Below are 20,613 nucleotides of genomic sequence, written 5' to 3' on the forward strand. Positions count from 1 at the left end.
CATACACACTGATGGACAGATCAACGGACCAGTCAACACACACGCAACATCACAGCCAATCACAAGCAAGCGCACACGCACTATAAAACGGGGAACACGACAGTTCCCGCTCATTCCAGCAGGAGACAGCTCAGGGCACAGAGCTCACAGCAAACCACCCAGACATACACCATGTGCTGAGTGCCTCTCTAAGATAGTGTTAGGGCTGGGTCCACAGGTTAAAGGGTAAAGAACGAACCACAGTCATAAGTTTACAGATGTTGTTATTGATAGTAATAAAACAGAGTTGTACCTTCTGCAACCGTGTTGGTTCGTCTTTATAGCGGAACACCCAACACGACACATACCTTGAAATCCTGGCCTCCCACCAGACCCAGAGGTTCCTTCTACTGTGTTGTAATGTGTATCATATTCTGTGCAAAGAGGAAATAATATATCATGTATTCAGAATTAAATAGAACCTGTAATAGATTACATACTTTAGAGTGGAATTATCTTTAGTTTTGCAATATTTTCCTTAATTTTTGTGGAAAATGATTTGTTAGGCTGGCTATGTTGGCAAACTAGCTGGTGTCACGCTCACTAAGAAGCAAGGCCTTCTGCTCCAATTTGGTGCAAGATTTTGCAGGTTCAAACCAAGATGCAGCTACTGACGGCCAATATCTCAGAACAGGGAGAAGCCACCCATCATTTCTGTACTGCAGTGGAAGCCCAGACTGAGGCCATAAGATTCCTACTCCTTGCCATGCAACTTGGATTCAAAACGTTAACTCTGTTTCTCTCTCCACAGATGCAGCCAGGTCTGGCGAGTCTTTCCAGCACTTTTTTGTTTTTCTTTTAGCTGAGCTTGGTGTTGTGCAAATGCAGCCATCATGGCTCCAAAAACCAGATAGCAAATGTCAGCTGTGGTTGAGTTTGCAGCAGTCTTGTCTCAGAGCACGAGTTTTTGGGTTCAAGCCCCACTCCAAGAAAAAAAGAGATTGACACTCCAGTGCAGTATTGAGAGTGTGCTGCACTATCAGAGGCACTGTCTTTCAGTTGAACCTTTGAACCCAAGCCCCATTTGCCCCACTGTGGTAGGTGTAAAAGATCCCATTGCACTATTTTGAAGAGCAGGAGCTCTTCAAAATCACACCACATACACAACTGGTTATTATCGTGTTGCTGTTTGTGACAGCTTGTTGTGCACAAATTGGCTGCACTGTTGCCGACAACAGTGATTCCATTTCAAAAGTACTTCATTAGCTGCAAAGAATTTGAAACACCCAGTCATGAAAAAGCAAGTCTTTTTGGAGCTCAAAGGGGCCTGCAGGCTGTCACAACAATCCAGCAATTTGCGCTCCTGCTGTGGTGCTACCCCAGCGGGAGTGGCAGTGACACAGTGGTTTGTGAACCCGTTGTCCTCTCTCAGAATGACAGCATTTATCCTCCACACTGCCAGTCTACCAGTGGCCCTGCTGATGCTCTCATCAAGCCAGCCCAGAATGCTTTTTTAAAAAGTTATTAGAGTTTTTCATTTCATGCAATACAAAAGAAACAGATCTGTGCAATCCAAATCCAATTTGCCAAACATTAGAAATAACACCCAAAACCAAACCCAAAATTCTGAAATATTTTTTGTTAGAATTTTGCAGTTTTATGCATAGTTTATAAAAGGTGACTATCATGTGATTAAATATGTATAATTCTTCCCCCCCTTTCCATCCTCCCACATCAATTAGCCCCCACCCTCCCACTCCTCCCCACCCCACCCTTATTTTAGGTGTTCCTTTGGCGCCTTGGTCCGTTTTGTCTTTTTTGCTTGTGCTGACCCCAGCAGTGTCCTAGGCCCTGTAACTGGCTGTTAGTCTACTGGTTGGTATGGATCTTTCCACCCTGGGGGCTGGGGGAGGGGGGGTTGGCACCCCTCCCTGTACCAGGCAGTTCGGCCTTGACTGGCCTCCATTTTGTCCTCGGGCCCTTTGTCCTGCCACAAGGCCCTGTATTTGTGGTCTTGTTCTTGCTTGCCTTCTTGTTAGTCACTTTGCACCCCCCCCCCCCTCCCCTTGCTGTACTGGCTGTTGGCTTCAAACAGGACCTGGAACAATTTGGTGAATATCTTCCACGTCTTGTGGAAGTCCTCCTCTGAGGTGCATTTGATCATCTTTAGGTGGAGAACTTCTGACAGGTCAGCCAGCCAGTCTGCAGCATTGGGTGGTGCTGCTAATCACCAGCCAAGCAGGATGTTTCAGCGGGAGATTAGGGAAGCAAAGGCAAGGGCGTCGGCCCCCCTTTCCCATATGTAGTTCTGGCTGGTCTGATATCACGAAGACTGCCACTTTCAGGCTTGGCTCCCCTCTCACCACCACAGTCTTGGACATTGTTTCAAAGAAAGCTGCCTAGAACCCTACCAGTCTGGGGCATGCCCAGAACATATGGGTGTGATTGGCCAGTCTCCCTGGCACCGTTTACATTTGTCCTCCATCTCTGGGAACAACCTTCTCATTCGGGCTCTTGTTAGGTGCGCTCTGTGCACCACTTTCAGCTGCATGAGGCTGAGCCTCGCTCAAGTGGCGATGGAGTTGGCCCTGTTCAATGCTTTGCTCCAGAGTCTCCACCTTATTTCAATCCCTAGGTCTTTCCCCCATTTTTCTTGTGTCTCATCCAGTGGGGAGCGACTCTTTCTAATAGTCGTCCATACAGGTCCCTGCCGTTCCCCCCCCCCCCCCCCACATTGCCCATGTCCAGCTGTTCCTCTAACATTGTGTGTCTCAGGTTCCATGGGGATAATGTCCTTTTCTCATGGAGGAGGTTCTTTAACTTTTTGTGTCAGTTTGTTCCTGTTGGATAGTTGTAGTTTTTCTGTCAGTTCTTCTAAGGTCGCTAGCCTGTCCTCTGTATAGAAGTCCCTAACATTCAGCGTCCCCCAGTCCTGTCTCCAACTCCTAAAGGTGGTGTCCAACACGGCTGATGTGAACCTGTGGTCGCTGCAGATGGGGGCCATAGTGGACATTTCGGACAGGATGAAGAGCTATCTCATTTGATTCTAGGTTCGGAGTGTGGCTACTACCACTGGGCTTGTTGAGTGTTTGGCGGGCGGTGATAGGAGTGCTGCTATGGCGAGGGATCGGAGGGTCGTCCCTGTACAGGAGCTCTCCTCCAGCCTCACTCACTCCATTTCAGGTTCTTTCATCTATTCCTTCACTCTTTCTGCTGTGGCTGCACAGTGGTGGTGTTGTAGGTTTAGGAGGGCCAGGCCCCCCATGTTTCTTTTTCTTTACAGTACCAAACACTCTCAGGAGCTTCATGATTCCTTCCATACTGCTTTGCGGATCCGAGATGTAGAGAAACAGGTCATCCACATAAGAGTGAGACTCTGTACTTTTGGTCTCCTCTTCGAGTCCCTTCCAGTTTTTCGCCGATCTGAGGGCGATCGGCAATGGCTCGATTGCCAGTGTGAATAGGAGCGGGGACAGCAGGCATCCCTGCCTTGTGCCCCTGCAAAGCTGAAAGTATTCAGAGCTGGTGGTGTTGGTCCATATGCTCGCCATGAGGGCGTTGTCACAGGGATGTCATCCATGAGGTGAACCTTGTGCCCATCCCAAACTGCTCTAGTACTTCAATGAGGTACTTCCACTCGACTTTGTCAAAGGTCCTATTTGCGTCCAGGGAGATGCTCACCTCTGGTGTTCTCTCCCCGGATGGGGTCATTATCATGTTTAACAGTCACCTGATGTTAGTTGTCTACCCTTAACAAAGCCCGCCTGGTCTTCTACGACTTCCTCTGGTACACAGTTCTCCAGTCACCGAACCAGGATTTTCATATCACCATTGAGCAGCGAAATGGGTCTGTAGGATCCGCATTCAGTTTGGGTCTTTGTCTTTCTTGGATATCAGTGATATGGCGGCTTGTGTCAGCGTTTGAGGCAAGTTGCCCCTCACTAGCAAGTCTGCAAACATCTCCCACAAATGCAGGGCCAGTGCTGCGGGACAGCTTTTGTAGAAGATCGCCGGGAAGCCATCAGGCCCCGGCGCTTCCCCACCTGCGTGGAGCTGATGTTCTCCATGACCTCTGCCAGTTCTAGTGGTGCTTCCAGCCCCCTCCTCCTATCATCCCCAGCAATTGGTATGTCCAGTCTTTCAAGAAACATTTTCATCCCCAAGTCCCCATCGGGGGGTTCGGAGCTGTACATTCCCCAATAGAAAGTCTCGAATACATCATTGACCTTTTTTGGGTCGGCTACCAGCCTGCCTTTGCTACCCTTCACCTGCGCTATCTCCCTTGTGCCTACTGCTAGCTTTGACTCAGTGTTCGTAGAAGGTCCCCATGTTTGGCGGAGTTGGTGCATTGCTTTCCTGATGGATAAAAGGTTAAAGACCATTTGTCGCTTTTTCCTCTCTGCCAGAAGCTCTACGGTCGGGGCCTCAGAGTATCTTCTGTCAACTACCAGAATGGAGTTGCTCAGTTGTTGCCTAGCCGCACTCTCTTCCCTGAACCTGCGTGCCTTGGAGGCGATAATACCTCCTCTGATCACAGCATTTAGCATCTACCCAAGCATGGAGGGTGAGATTGTTAGATGTTTAGCTGTTGTTGCATAAAGAGTCAAAAGTTCTTCTCCTTTTCACAAACACCTTTATTTCACTTTAACAGATTCTGCACAAAACTGTATCTTCACATCACCTGAATAAAAGACCACCTGACGCCTCTTCACATATCGGTGTCAATTATTGGACACTTAACATAAATGAGACAACTAATTGGAATGTATCTCAACACATTACTTAACAGTCTCCCCTTCCATGGAGAAAAAAATTATAATTAGGTTAAAACAAAATTACAAGAAACTCAAAAACACACATGCAATTCCCCCCCCCCCATCTCTTTTTTTTAAAATAAGTCACAGAAACAGGCACCCTTCATTAACAAAATCCCAAAGTTTCTGTGAGCTAGCCCCTCTTTTTGTAAAACAGTCTGACAATTGGAAGCGACTGTCGACCCATTTAATTTTTGCTATTTCCCTTCTATCCAGCATCTGCTTCAAACTTGCGATATCTATCCTTAATCTTTTTTCATTGACACTTTTTGTAGAGTGCACATTTTCCCACAGGGATTTATTGTCAATGTGACATTCAATAGATATATTACCCAAATTCCCTAATCCCAAAATTTCTGTCAATATCTGAGATATATAAAAGACCATATCCACCGCCTCTACAAGGCTTAACGTCTCAGCAGCCAAAGTGCTTTTGACCACTCTCCTTATTTTCTTTGTTTCCCACACAAGAGGGCAACATTTACCATTGTTCCCCAAAAGGAAAATTATAAAATTCCTGCATTTGAAACCCCATCACATAAATTTGCATAGGACGCATCACTATAAAGTATGAGTTTCAAGTGCCTAAGGTCACCTAAAACAGGGAACCTCAAAACACACTCCTGTATTTTTAGTTTGACCAACGCTTTATTCGCTCTTATTATGTCTTCCATTTTGGGATCATTCATTTTTGTACTCACTCTAAGACATCAAAAATCACGTCCGGTCTAGTCTGTCTACCTAACCAATTCAATTGCCCAATTAAACTTCGCAGTTGCTCTTTTTCCATCTTTGAAACCATTGCGTCTTTTTGTGAAACCCGGCCACGACTAATTGCTATTTGGCTGATGCTTTCCAAATAAGATTGCTGATGTAAAGTTGCCCCTAACTTAGTCTGTCCGATTTCCAGTCCAATATATTAAAATGCACCGGAAGCCTGATTTCCAACCCCGAATGCTTTCCTCAAACCAGAGATTACAATAGCTTCAAAATCACTAGTCCCACCCCACAAAAAATCATCGACATGCATCATAAAAATGCCAGAAAGATTTCCTTTATAGTGGCAGGAAAACATTGCCGGATCTGCTTTCAACTGACAACAGCCTAACTTTAACAAGATTGACCTTACCGAAAAGTACGCATCATCCAGATGCACATTTGCTCAACTTCCAGAGTACCCCTTCTGTATTAGCTGCCTCTTAAGGAGGATGGCGTAAAATGTCTCTCTGGAGCAGATGGCCCTGTAAAAAGGCAGCTTTATGGGTGCGATTCTCCGAGCCCTGCACCGGGCCGGAGCATCGCCGCAACCGCACCGCGACGCCACAACATCGGCGGGCGATTCTCTGAGGTGCGGAGAATCGACGCCATTTGCGCCGGCGCGTTTGACACGGCGCCGCCCGCTGATTCTCCGGCCCGGATGGGCCGAGCGGATACGACAGAGTCCCGTTCACTCCTGGTCACTGCCGGCGGGAACTCTGCGCAAATGGTCGGGGGGCGGCATGTGGGGCAGGGAAAATCGCTCCTTCACCGGGGGGGGGGGGGGGGGGGCCTCTGATGGGGTCTGGCTTGCGATCGGGGCCCACCGATCGGCGGGTCGGCCTCTTCCCCCCCCGGGCCTACTTTGTTGCGCGGCCGACCCCTGAACCCTGACGCCATGTTGAGTCGGGGCCGGCGCGCTGAAGAAGTCCGTCGCACATGCGCAGGTTGGTGCGGTGCCCATTTGGCACCAGGAAGGGAGGCTGGAGCGGCATGAACCACCCCAGCGCCATGCTGGTCCCCTGTGGGGGACAGAATCGGTCGTCCCCGTACCCGTTTCGCGCCGTTGTGAAACGCGACGGCGTTCACGACGGCACAAACACTTGGTCTCCATTTTGGAGAATCGCCCCCTATATCTATAGAATTGCATTCCCATGCCTTTGTGGCTAATAGAGCCAAGAGGATCTTTAAAATAACCTTGCCTGCCGTAGGTGAATCAACCCTTAAATCCTGATCTTCAAAGTTTTCTTCAAATCCCTTGCCACAAGCCTGGCCTTTGCCTTATTATATCCATCCGGAAGAAGCTTTTCCGTGCAAATCCATCTGTGGGATAGAGATTTTTGTCCCTTATCCAGTACTTCCATGCATACCCCAAATTCACTCCAACTACACAGTTCTTGCTGTTTGGCACCTTTGATAACTTTTCAACTAACTTATTGGAAGCCACCAAAATCTCACGTGCATGTGTGCTTCTACTCCTATTAGTATTTGTAGTCTTACTCATGTTCCGAGATCTTGATAAACTATGTCCCCTGTCCCGCATGGTATCGCGTTCTGTACTGCTACTGCTTGATCTTTCCCTTCTGCTGTGGGATGTCCTTTCAATAGTTCTCGACCTTTCCTGCGGACCTGTTCACTATCCGATGTACTATCTGATCTGACAGTGCGTTTCTGTGTCCTCCATTTTTGAACTTCGTGTTCCCAATCCATTGTCTTGACTCCCTCCCCTGAATGCTGTACATTCAACCAATGTTTATACTTTCCAATGGCCTTCCCTGCTCTATTAATAACAGTTGCATAATTCCATTGACTAGACCTTTCAGGCAAGTATGTCACTTTTGTAACAACTTTTGACAGTTGTCCTTTCAGAAAAATGGCCTGTTCTAATTCATCAGAAATGTTGTTTTCCTCTGCAGAAACCCTGTCTATATCAGCTAACTGGTCATCATAGTTCTGTAACACGTGCGTACCAGTTGACTCTGGTTCTTCATCATGTCTGTCTGCTCTGTCTAAATTTGAAAATTTGTAATCTGTACCCGTTATCCTTGATGAATGTACCCTAACAGTTTGATTGCCATGTGCAAAATAATTGTTTTGCCATCTATGCCTATGATCTTCCCTGGGACTTTCCATTCATTAGAATTGTCTCTCTTGTAGTATACTATGTCTCCTTGCTGAAAAACAGTATCTGATGGCCGTACATTATGTCTTAAAGCTCTGCTTCCAAAAAAGCTTTTCTACTGCTATGAAATGCATTTAAATGCTCAGCAAAGGCAGAGCTAATTGTCGTCCCTTCCCAAGCTGGAGGCTGGTCATCTAAAATGGATGGAATTTTAGGATTTCTACCAAACACTAATTGATAGGGACTATAGCCCCCAACCATCTGCAATGAATTCTTTGCATGTACTGCCCATGCTAAAGCTGAATTTAGCTTGCAGTTTGGTCTATCTGCCAAAGTTTTCCAGAACATGTCATCTATTACAGCATGGTTTCTTTCACAGACACCATTACTAAATGGGCCTTCCGCAGCCGTATTCATAACTCTGATATTCACGTTTTCACACATACCCCAAAACTCATCATTAGCATATTCTCCCCCAATGTCCGTAAGGAATTTTGCCAGTGGGCCCATTCCAGTCCCTATCCATTTTTCCATGATATGATCCAGAATTACTATCTTTTCTTTACTTCGTACAATCGTTGATTGACTAAATCTGGTTGCTAAATCTACAAAATGCAAAATAAATATATTATTGGCGTTATCCAGGATCTCAAGGTCCATGGCCACAATGTCGTTAAAATCCCTGGCCAAAGGTAAGGTTACTCTCGGTCATGCTGGTGTCCTTCTGTACTTCCTACAAACGCCACAGCGATCACTAACCTGTTCTATCAGTTTAGTATAGTCGTCATCCCTTACCCCATGCATCCTTCAATATATTTTTCAGCCTCCAAGCAGACAGATGTGCAAATTGCCTATGCAGTTTTAATACCACAATCTTATCAGCTAAAGTCCCATTTTCAACTGCCATTGACACATCCTTAATAACTGTACTTGAAATATTATTTGTCAGGTATGGAATACAATAGTGTCCCGACTGTGTAAATTGTAAGTCCACCGTCTTTCCAAAAACTGTTGCCTTATCCTGTTCCATATCCAGTTTCATGTGTGCTTTCTTCATGGACGGTCTGCTCAGAAGCAAAGGTATCTCACTTGATACAACATCCGTGCTCATGAAATGATTCACTCCGGCAATATTGCAAGGGATCACCACTCTTTTCAGCGACTTCTTAATATTATCATCCCCAAACCTGAAACTTGTGGAACTTTCAAATTCTTTAACCTTGTTACGATTTTCAGCATTCAAAGAGTCCAAGTAACATTTTAACCAGTCAATTCCACACACAGTAGATGTGCAGCCACTGTCCAATACAGCACAATTGAAGGATTCTGCAACCAACACCCTCATTACCGGCGTAAAACTGCTTGTTAATAGGACAATGCCTTCTTTCTGGTCACTATCTTTTTCCTCTTCTGACTCTTCCGTGTCATGTGTCACTTCAAACACTCTATCATAACGTGTTGGACAGTTGAAAGCATAATAGTATTGAGAGTCACATCGAAAACCTCGATTTATCATACCCTGGGCATTTCTGGGGTTCATCTTCCTATTGTAGGTTCTAACTGGGTTTCTGTCTTCATAATTTCGGGTCCCGATCTCCTTCTATAGTCTTGGAACCTGTTTGTAACCGTGCGGTTTTGCCATCGTGTTAGTAGTGTGTCTTCCATATTCTGCTTTATTGCAGGCTGACCTATTTGGGTCACCAGAGTCATCAGAATCGAATGTTTCCCCAGAAACTTTTTTAAAGCTTCTGGCATCTGATCGAATAAGGTATCCTTATTCGCAAACTGAACTCCTGTCAAAACCAGGAGCCTATCCATGTTGCTCACTCTAGCACAGTCAAGTAATTTAAAGGCCAACACAGACTGTAGAAATTCCAGGTTGTGTTTCTGCAGCCTTTTATATAATCTGCCACATTCCATTATATAGTCTTCCATGAGTAATTCCTCTATTTTCCGGAACCTATCAAAATCCGACCATGCTTCATACGCACTTAACAAGTCATCTTTTTTTATAAATCTTATCCATATAACGTAATCGAGTCTCCAGACCTTCTGAGTCTAACTCTTCCAATTCTAGCTCAGAAAACACTTTGCTTCCAATTTTACTGTCAAAAGGTAGACAAAGAGCCAATGCCATACCTTGTTTTCTCTTTCCCAAGGCAGTTACCTTAGTCCACACAACTACTGCACTTCTCCATTGATCGTACGATCCCCTTTCAGAAAATAAGGGGGGGTAGTCATATCCGGCCATCTTTATCCTAGGTTCAGCCATATATTTTTTTTTCTTTTTCTTTTTCTCACTCACTCCTTGGTTTGGTCTGGAAAAGTTGTATCTTTCAACCTTCACATTTGCACATCAACCGTCCTCTGCTACCATTTGTTAGACGTATAAACTTTTGTATAAAGAGTAAAAAGTTCTTCTCCTTTTCACAAACACCGTTATTTCACTTGACAGACTCTGCACAAAACTCGGTCTTCACGTCACCTGACACAAAGGCCACCTGAAGCCTCTTTACATATCAGTGTCAATTATTGGATACTTAACATAAATGAGACAACTAATTGGAATGTCTCTTAACCCATTACTTAACAGAGATCTCCCTGTTCCAGTTGGCAGTAACATACTCGTTTATGGCTGGTGATATTTTCTGGCGAAGATCCTGTTGGCCAGGACGACAGTGTCCAACCTCCATGGGGGACGTTGGGCACAGCCCATCTCCAACCTCACATCCATGTAGTGTGGAGCGTGGTCGGAGATTACAATCGGGGAGTATTCCGCTCGTACTATCCGTACGCACGGAAGCACTGATATCCTCACCACAAAGAAGTCGATAAAGGTCTAGACCCTGTGCACTTGCAAAAAAAAAAGGACAAGTGCTTCTCACCCGGGTGCATGAACCTCCATGGGTCCACAGCCCCCAACTGCCCTATAAATGTTCCTCGATCTCGAGCCATGCTTGCTGTTTTCCCCGTTTTGGAGTTTGACCTGTCCGCAGCAGGCCCTGTACACAGTTGAAGTCCCCCCTATCGTGATCAGCCGGTGCATATCTATGTCGGGGATTCCGCCATGGTCTTCTTTACAAATTCCGTGTCGTCCCAGTGGAACCCGTACACGTTCACTAGGAACACCGTTGTGCCCCGTTTAGGACACCACTGAACATGGCATACCATCTCCCAGGTCCGTAACCATCAACATCACTTAAAATTATGTCCTCTTGCTGAGCAGTATGGCTATCCCCTTAGCTCTTGTCTCCTAGCATGAATGGTACGTATGTCCCACCCATCCCTTCCTTACCCGCAGTCGGTCATTCTCCCTCAGGTGCTTCTCTTAGAGGAAGACTATGTCGGCTTTCATACTTTTCAGGTGGACGAAGACTCTGGATCTGTTCACTGGGCTGTTTTCAGTCCCCTGATTTTCCAGGTGAATATTCAGGTAGGATTTCTTCCCGGTCCTGGTACCGGTGTAACTTGGCAATAATCGTTCTTGGCAGCTCCCCCACCTGGGGTTTCGGCCAGAGGGAGCTCTGGGCCCTATCAATCTCCAGCGGCATGGGGTAGTTAGAACATAGAACATAGAACGATACAGCGCAGTACAGGCCCTTCGGCCCACGATGTTGCACCGAAACAAAAGCCATCTAACCTACACTATGCCATTATCATCCATATGCTTATCCAATAAACTTTTAAATGCCCTCAATGTTGGCGAGTTCACTACTGTTGCAGGTAGGGCATTCCACGGCCTCACCACTCTTTGCGTAAAGAACCTACCTCTGACCTCTGTCCTATATCTATTACCCCTCAGTTTAAAGCTATGTCCCCTCGTGCCAGCCATTTCCATCCGCGGGAGAAGGCTCTCACTGTCCACCCTATCTAACCCCCTGATCATTTTGTATGCCTCTATTAAGTCTCCTCTTAACCTTCTTCTCTCCAACGAAAACAACCTCAAGTCCATCAGCCTTTCCTCATAAGATTTTCCCTCCATACCAGGCAACATCCTGGTAAATCTCCTCTGCACCCTCTCCAAAGCCTCCACGTCCTTCCGATAATGCGGTGACCAGAACTGTATGCAATACTCCAAATGAGGCCGTACCAGAATTTTGTACAGCTGCAACATGACCTCATGACTCCTGAACTCCCCACTTGTTGTCGCTCCCCACTAGCTTCCCCAGCATCTGGGCCAATTAGTCGGTTGGGTCCCTGCCCGCTGTTCCTCCCCAACATCCTTAGGTGTTTGGGACCTTCTATTGACAGCACCCCTCTTTCCCACTTCAGTGTACAGCTTTGCACCTTTGCTGTCCATGCGATATCTTCAGATAGACTGCCTTCCCGTTTTTGCTACCAAAGTGGATAGCCTTGCATTTATCTAAATTATACTGCAACTGCCATTCACTTGCTCACTCACTCAACGACGTAATTATGTAACCAATGAAAACAAAGGAGACAAAAGATTGCAGTTAAATTCTATTCAGTATTAAAAACTGAAAATGTTGGAACACTGTGCAAGTCAGCTAGCATGTGTGATGTGAGAATCAGAGTTAACGACTGAAATTTATCAATCGTTCCTGCCGGCAGGTTCCGCAGTGGCTAAGAGTGTCAATAACGGGAAAATCCATTGGGAACAGCGGAACGGGAAGACCCCGTCGCCGGCCAATGGCGGGCTTCCTCTGTAAAACACGGATGAGGGGGAAATCCCACCCAATGTTTCAGATTGATAACCTTTCATCAGATATTTCCTTGTTGTATGAAAGCTATATTCATTCATAACTTGAGAATGGATTATTTTTTAAACAGGAAAAAGGATGAAGTTGTTGGCCATATCACTAAAAATATCTTAAACATTAGACAAGAAAACCTCTACAAAATAGGCAAGAACAAATTGAACTCATAACGAAGAAATGATTGGTGCATGCAGCAATGACTTAAATGTCTGAAATAGAGAAATTCCAGGCAGATTTATCAACTATTTTTGAAATCCGTTACCTGAATAGTCAGTGGAATTCTCGGTTGCATTAGAAGAACCTTCTCCAAAGACACTTCCACTAATATTCACATCGATCCTGCTACTGCCAGTAGCTGAAAATGAAAGGCAAATGGGGTCAAAAACAGAGACAAGAACATAGTGGCTTTTAGTGGCTAAAAATAATCATCTTTCTCAACATATTTTACATAAACAATCATTGGATCTATTGTGCAGGTAGTGATCTGATTAAATCAAAAGGAATGCCCATCAGCAAGTGATCCCCCTTCTTGTGCTCTGTCCAGAATAATTCACAATATTCTAATGGGTGAACAGAGCATAGATGTAGCCACCAAGTTAATTAGGCTTTTACATCATGCAACCGAAAAGTGAAATTAAAATAGTCAAAGGTGACCCCCACCCACTGATGACAGATGACTTAATGCTGGAAATATCTCTGAATGTCAACAGAGGTCATTTGATACTCTCTATTGTTGGAGATGATCATTTTCTAGCACTTGTTTGATAAAATATCATTTGCTACTTATCAATCCAATTCTCACCAATATGCAGGCTGAATGCAGGAACACACTACATGATTAACTGACAAGTTGCGAATGGAACTGAACACTATTCAATGAACATCCCCACCTCTGACCTAATGATGGAGGAAAGGTCATTAATGAAGCTGCTCAAGATTGTTGGACTTAGGATACTACCCTGTTGACGGAGAGACTTACGGAGTGCTAACTAAGTGGATTTAATTTCTCCTGCCTTTTGTGCACAAGACATATGTCGCCAATTTGTTGGGGTAATGTCACTATGGTACTGGAGCATCTTTGAGGATGGGGACATTTGTGGAGCCTTCTCCTTCCATTCATTGTTCAACTGCCCACCACCATCCATGACTTGATGTGGCAAGACTGTAGAGCTTTTTTAAAATAAATTTAGATTACCCAATTCGTTTTTTCCAATTAAGGGGCAATTTAGCGTGTTCAATCCACCTACCTTGCACATCTTTTGAGTTGTGGGGGTGAAACTCACGCAAACACGGGGAGAATTTCAAACTCCACACGGATAGTGACCCAGAGCCGGGGTCGAACCTGGGACCTCGGCGCCGTGAGACTGCAGTGCGACCACTGAGCCACCGTGCTGCCTTAAAACTGTAGAGCTTTGATCTGATCTGTTGGTTGTGGGATTGCTTAACTCTGTCAATAGTGTTGTGTTTGGCTTTCCATGTCTTGCAAAGGAATCTACCTAACGCCTTGACTTGTCCAAACCAGGATCTTATTGAATCACATGTGGCAAGATAGAGATCTGTTACAGAGCAAGTTATCATGGTGTTTCTTTGCACTCCTCTGGAACTACACCTAACATGACTGTTCACCTGTATGTCTTATAACCATTTCCTACAACCATCTGGTGATGACCGGGTGTGCCCCCACTTTTTTTGGAGACCCTGGTCACATGATCACTATCTGGAGACCGCATGGTGTATCTGCACTGCCACCTACTGGTTGGAGGTTGCACACCATCCATCCATGATATTGCTTACAGGCATATCACCACAAATAGCAGGTTACTTTCATTGTTTGGCATTAATGCAGTTGTGTTGTAGCTTCACGGGTTGGCACCTCACCTTCAGATACACTGCTGTTGCCCATTGCATGCTCTCCTGCATTTCCCATGGAACCAGGGTTCGTTCCCCTGGCTTGATAGCAGGAGATATGCTAGCGTGAGGTTACAGATTGTAATTGAATACAAAGTTATTGATGCTTCTGCCCAATATAGATGCCAAGCTTTGAGCAGCTGTTCCATCCTAAATATATCCCAATTAGCACTATGGTAGGGCTACACATGATGGAGGGCGTCCTCAGAGTGAAGACAGTCCTTTTTTGCCACACGGACTGTGTGGTGGTCCATCCTACCAACAGTGTCTTGCAACATGTGGACTAGCAAGGATGAGCTCAAGTGGGTTGTTTCCTTGAATTAGTTCTCTCACTACCGGCTGAAAACCCAATATGGCATTTATGCCCTCCAGCACTCAACCAACACAGTGAGCAAATGTCATATCTGGCCACTGAGCACATCTGGCCAGAAAGCTCAACAGCGCCTATACTCCCTCAGGAAATTAAGGAAATTTGGCGTGTCCACATTGACTCTTACCAACTTTTACAGATGCACCATAAAAAGCATCCTATCAGGCTGCATCACAGCCTGGTATGGCAACTGCTTGGCCCAAGACTGCAAGAAACTTCAGAGAGTCATGAACACCGCCCAGTCCATCACAAGAACCTGCCTCCCATCCATTGGCTCCATCTACACCTCCCGCTGCCTGGGGAAAGCAGGGAGCATAATCAAAGACCCCTCCCACCCACTTACTCACTCTTCCAACTTCTTCCATCGGGCAGAAGATACAGAAGTCTGAGAACACGCACGAACAGACTCAAAGACAGCTTCTTCCCCGCTGTTACCAGACTCCTAAATGACCCTCTATGGACTGACCTCATTAACACTACACCCTGTATGCTTCATCCGATGCCGGTGTTTGTGTAGTTACATTGTATTATGTATTTTCTTTTATTTACATTATTTGTCATGTACTTAATGATCTGTTGAGCTGCTCGCAGAAAAATACTTTTCACTGTACCTCGGTACACGTGACAATAAAAATCCAATCCGGGAGTCCGAGGAGAGATTCCACAACATGGAGAAAGTTTGCCAACCTTTCCAAGGACCTGTTCGATGCAACTGGGAAGGGCGCATTAAGTATTTCCTTTGAAGTGTTTACTTAAGGAAATAGATCTGAGGTGTTGAAGAAATATTTTGTCAAGCAATAATTATAGAATCCCTACAGTGCAGAAGAAGGTTATTCGGCCCATCGGGCTGCACCGACCCTCTGAAAGATCATCCTATCGAGGCCCAGTCCTCTGCTCTATCCTTGTAACCACACCAAGGGACAGTTTAGCATATCCAATCCACCTAACCTGAGCATCTTTGGACTGTGGGAGAAAACTGGAACACCTGGAGGAAACTCACGCAGACACCGGAAGAATGTGCAAACTCCACACATTTGCTGAAGGAGCTGCGCACCGTAAGCTTGTGATTACAAACAAACCTGTTGGACTTCAACCTGGTGTTGTAAGACTTCTTACTGTGCCCACTCCAGTCCAACGGCAGCATCTCCACATCAAAACTCCACACAGACAGTCCCCGAGGTCAGAATCGAACCCGGGTCCCTGGCACTGTGAGGCAGCAGTGCTAAACATCATGCCGCCCAATAATTGAAAAAGTCAAGTGTATTTACAAAGATTGTAAATTAAGAATACCTGAACATCTATGGTAAATTAGCCCTTAAAATTAATTTAATACTGGACAGATAAAATTAAAGTCGCCTAAATCCCAGGTGACCATAGGCTGCTTTCCCCTTTGAAGGGGAGAACGGACTGGTGGTGATTTTACCTGAGGATCACCGCGCCTCAGGAAAGAGTTGAGGAGGCGTGTCTTCATGAATAACCTCAGCCGGTACGGGAATTGAACCCGAGCTGCTGGCTTCACTCTGCATCATGAACCACCTGTTCAGCCAACTGAGCTAAACCCACTATTTAAGAGTCCAGACCGGTGAGTTTCACATCAGGGTACGGAAACTATTGGAGTAAATTCTGAAGGAGAGAATCTACTTCCAGTTGGAGAGGCAATGTTTGATTAGGAATAGTCAGCATAGCTTTGTCAGAGGGAGGTCACATTGAACAAATTTAGTTGAGTTTTTTGAGCATGTGACCAGGTGAGTAGATGAGGGTAGTGCAGTTGATGTAGTTTACATGGATTTCAGCAAAGCCTTTGACAGGATCCCACATGAGAGACTTATAAATAAGGCAAATGCACAAGAAATACAGGGTAAGTGGGCAGCATGGTAGCATAGCGGTTAGCGCAATTGCTTCACAGCTCCAGGGTCCCAGGTTCGATTCCCAGCTGGGTCACTGTCTGTGCGGAGTCTGCACGTTCTCCCAGTGTGTGCGTGGGTTTCCTCCGGGTGCTCCTATCTATCTATCTATCTAAGTTGATATTGTTATGGGCGAGGTGTTTTCAGAACCCCAAAATGTATCATGGTGTTCAACCAACCTCTCCCTTTTATGGATTTGTTGCTTTTCCGAGCACACAGCTTTTTCCCTAGGTGTGGGATTACAATTATGGACATGTGGGTTTTTAAACACAAAACACTGCTTATTCCATGAACTCAACTTAACATCTGAAATAAACATTGGACCTCTTAACACCCCTTACTTCAAAGATAACTCAGAAAATATTGCAACAGTAAATAACTCATTAAAATGTTCCTTCAAACTTCTAAGAGACTTAACACCTTTAAACAGTATCACATCACGTTAAAGGAGATATATTTTTTCTGTAGAATGGCAGAGATATATTAGCTTGGTTTGACTTCAGCTCCAGCACCTTGCTTTCATCCTGCAAACTCTCTGGACACACCCAAACTGCTGTCTCAAACTGGCTTTATCCTTTTAATCAGATCACAGCAAAACAGCCAGACACTTTTAAACTGCTCTCAGCAAAACCAGCCAGGCACTATTTAAAACTGAAAAATCAAAACTGAAAAATGGCTGAACTGAGCTGAGCTCCACACACTCTCTGACATCACTGTTTTCTTAAAGGTACATTGCTTACACATCCATTTCTGAAAGGCACTCTTGCATGACAATATGGTGGACTCAAAAATTGGCTTAGCTGTAAGAGACAGAGAGTAATGACAGATGGCTGCTTTAGTGACTGGAAGCCAGGGTCCCGTGGCGTACCACAGGGATCTGTGCTGGGTCACCTATGGTTTATCATTTATATAAATGACATTGATGACTATGTGGGGGGTAGGATCTGTGAGTTTGCGGATGATACAAAGATGGCTGGGTGGTCAACAGTGAGGTTGAGTGTTTTGGGTTACAGGAAGATATAGACGGGATTGTCAAACCCTGACAAATGAGAGGTGATACACTTTGGAAGGAGTAATGTGACAAGGAAATATTCCATGGATGGCATGACACTGGGAAGTTCTAAGGGACGAAGGGACCTTGGCATGTTTGTCCATAGATCTCTGAAGGCAGAAGGGCAGTTTAATAGGGTGATGAAAAAGGAAAATGGAACATTTGCCTGCATCAATCGAGGTGTAGATTACAAAAGCAGGGAGGTCATGTTGGAGCTGTCTCGAACTTTGGTGAACTGTGTGCAATTCCGGTCGCCATATAATAGGAAGGATGTGATTACACTGGAGGGGGTGCTGAGGCGATTCACCAGGATGTTGCCTGGGATGGAACATTTAAGTTATGAAGAGAGGTTGCATAGGCTTGGGTTGTTTTCTCTGGTGCAGAGAAGATTGAGGGGTGACCTGATTGAGGTGTTGGACAGTACAGTTGCACAGTGGTTAGCACTGTCGCTTCACAGCATCAGGGTCCCAGGTTCGATTACCGGCTTGGGTCATTGTCTGCGTGGAGTCTGCACGTTCCCCCCGTGTTTCAGTGGGTTTCCTCCGGGTGCTCTGGTTTCCTCCCACAGTCCCGAAAGGATGTGCTATTCGGTTACTTGGACATTTTGAATTCCCCCTCAGTGCACCCGAACAGGCGTCGGAGTGTGGCGACTAGGGAATTTTCACAGTAAATTTATTGCTATATGACCTATATTGTATAGGTCAGTAACTGACCTACAGAAGAAATCCCGGTACGACCTCCGCAAAGCCATCCGAGATGCCAAGAGGGAATATCAGACCAAGCTAGAGTCACAGACTAGTGTTACAGACTCTCGGTGGTTGTGGCAAGGCCTAAACAACATAGCAGCGCATCCCTCCCCGATGAACTCAAAGCATTCTATGCTCGGTTCGAGCAGGAAACCAATGATCTGCTGTCGAGTGCCCCAGCAGCCCACAACACACCTATACCCGCCATCACTGCTTCCAAAGTCAGATTGGACTTCCTGAAAGTGAATCGGAAGGTGACAGGCCCGGACGGGATCCCTGGTCATGCACTCAGAGCCTGCACGGACCAGCTGGCAGATGTGTTCACGGACATCTTTAATCCATCCCTACTCCGCTCCGAGGTCCCCACCTGCTTCAAGAAGACCACCATCATACCGGTGCCAAAGAAGAACCGGCAACATGCGTCAATGACTACCGTCCGGTGGCCCCGACATCAATCGTAATGAAGTGCTTCGAGAGGTTGATCATGAAGCGCATCACCTCCATATTCCCAGGACGCCTTGATCCACTGCAATTCGCAAACTGCCACAACCGGTCCACAGCAGACACCATCTCCCTAGCCCAACACTCATCCCTAGAGCATCTCGACAATAAGGACTCCTACATTAGACTTCTATTTATTGACTACAGCTCCGTCTTCAACACAATAATCCCAGCCAAACTCATATCGAAGCTCCAAAATCTCGGATTTGGCTGCTCACTCTGCAACTGGATCCTCAACTTTCTGACCCACAGACCACAATCAGTAAGAATAAACAACAACACCTCCTCCACAATTTGTCCTCAATACCGGGGCCCTGCAAGGCTGCGTACTTAGCCCCCTACTCTACTCCCTGTACACATACGACTGCGTGGCAAAATTTGGTTCCAGCTCCATCTACAAGTTTGCTGACGATACAACCATAGTGGCCGGATTTCAAATAACGATGAGTCAGAATACAGGAGCGAGATAGAGAACCTAGTGGAGTGGTGCAGCGACAACAATCTATCCCTCAACGCCAGCAAAACTAAAGAGCTGGTCATTAACTTCAGGAAGCAAAGTACTGTACACACCCCTGTCAGCATCAACGGTGCCGTGGTGGAGATGGTTAGCAGTTTCAAATTCCAAGGGGTACACATTTCCAAAAATCTGTCCTGGTCCACCCATGTCAACGCTACCAACAAGACTGCACAACAGAGCCTATACGTCCTCAGGAAACAAATGAAATTTGGCATGTCCACATTAACTCTTACCACCTTTTACATATGCACCAGAGAAGGCAGCCTATCTGGCTGCATCACTGCCTGATATGGCAACTGCTCGGCCCAAGACCGCAAGAAACTCCAAAGAGTCGTGAACACAGCCCAGTCCATCACATGAACCTGCTTCCCATCCATTGACTCTATCTACACCTCCCGCTGCCTGGGGAAAGCGGGCAGCATAATTAATGACCTCTCCCACCCGGCTTACTCACTCTTCCAACTTCTTCCATCGGGCAGGAGATACAAAAGTCTGAGAACACGCACGAACAGACTCAAAAACAGCTTCTTCCCTGCTGTTACCAGACTCCTAAACGACCCTCTATGGACTGATCTGATTAACACTACACTCCTCTATGCTTCACGCGATGCGGTGTTTATGTAGTTACATTGCGTATATTGTGTTGCCCTATTATGTACTTTCTTTTATTTTATTTTATTTTCATGTACTAATGATTTGTTCAGCTGCTCGCAGAAAAATACTTTTCACTGTGCCTCGGTACACGTGACAATCAACAAAATCCCCATGTGGAGTTTGCACATTCTTCCCGTGTTTGCGTGGCGTTCACCCCCACAACCCAAAGACGTGCAGGGTAGGTGGATTGGCCACGCTCAATTGCCCCTTAATTTGGGAAAAAATGAATTGGGTACTCTACATTTATTTTTAAAAATCCAAATCCAATTGCAGTGTTAATGTAAGCCGACTTGTGACAATAATAAAGATCATTATTATGGTATGAGGGGCATGGACAGGGTGGATAAGAAGCAGCTGCTCCCCTTCGTTGAAGGTTCAGTTACAAGGTGACAAAGGTTCAAAGTGAGGGCCAGGAGGTTTAGGGGAGTTGTGAGGAAAAACCTTTTTACCCAGAGTGTGGGGATAGTCTGGAATGCACTGCCTGGGAGGGTGGTAGGGACGGGTTGCCTCACATCCTTCAAAAAGTACCTGGATGAGCACATGGCAAGTCATTAAATTCAAGGCTCTGGGCCA

General features: G+C 45.8%; 1 protein-coding gene across 1 annotated transcript in view; it reads right to left on the reverse strand.

Annotated features, from left to right (window-relative positions):
- The window catches only part of LOC140425041 (polycystin-1-like protein 1), a 543,547-nt gene that overhangs the window by 281,868 nt on the left and 241,066 nt on the right, over nucleotides 1-20,613 (reverse strand). The window contains exons 26-27 of the mRNA XM_072508831.1: nucleotides 12,652-12,744; nucleotides 348-413 (exon numbers count right to left, since the gene is read on the reverse strand). Of these exons, the coding sequence (XP_072364932.1) occupies nucleotides 348-413; nucleotides 12,652-12,744 (159 nt within the window). The remainder of the gene's footprint in view (nucleotides 1-347; nucleotides 414-12,651; nucleotides 12,745-20,613) is intronic.

Source organism: Scyliorhinus torazame, chromosome 6 (genome assembly GCF_047496885.1).
Source record: "Scyliorhinus torazame isolate Kashiwa2021f chromosome 6, sScyTor2.1, whole genome shotgun sequence".
Classification (NCBI taxonomy): Eukaryota; Metazoa; Chordata; class Chondrichthyes; order Carcharhiniformes; family Scyliorhinidae; genus Scyliorhinus; species Scyliorhinus torazame.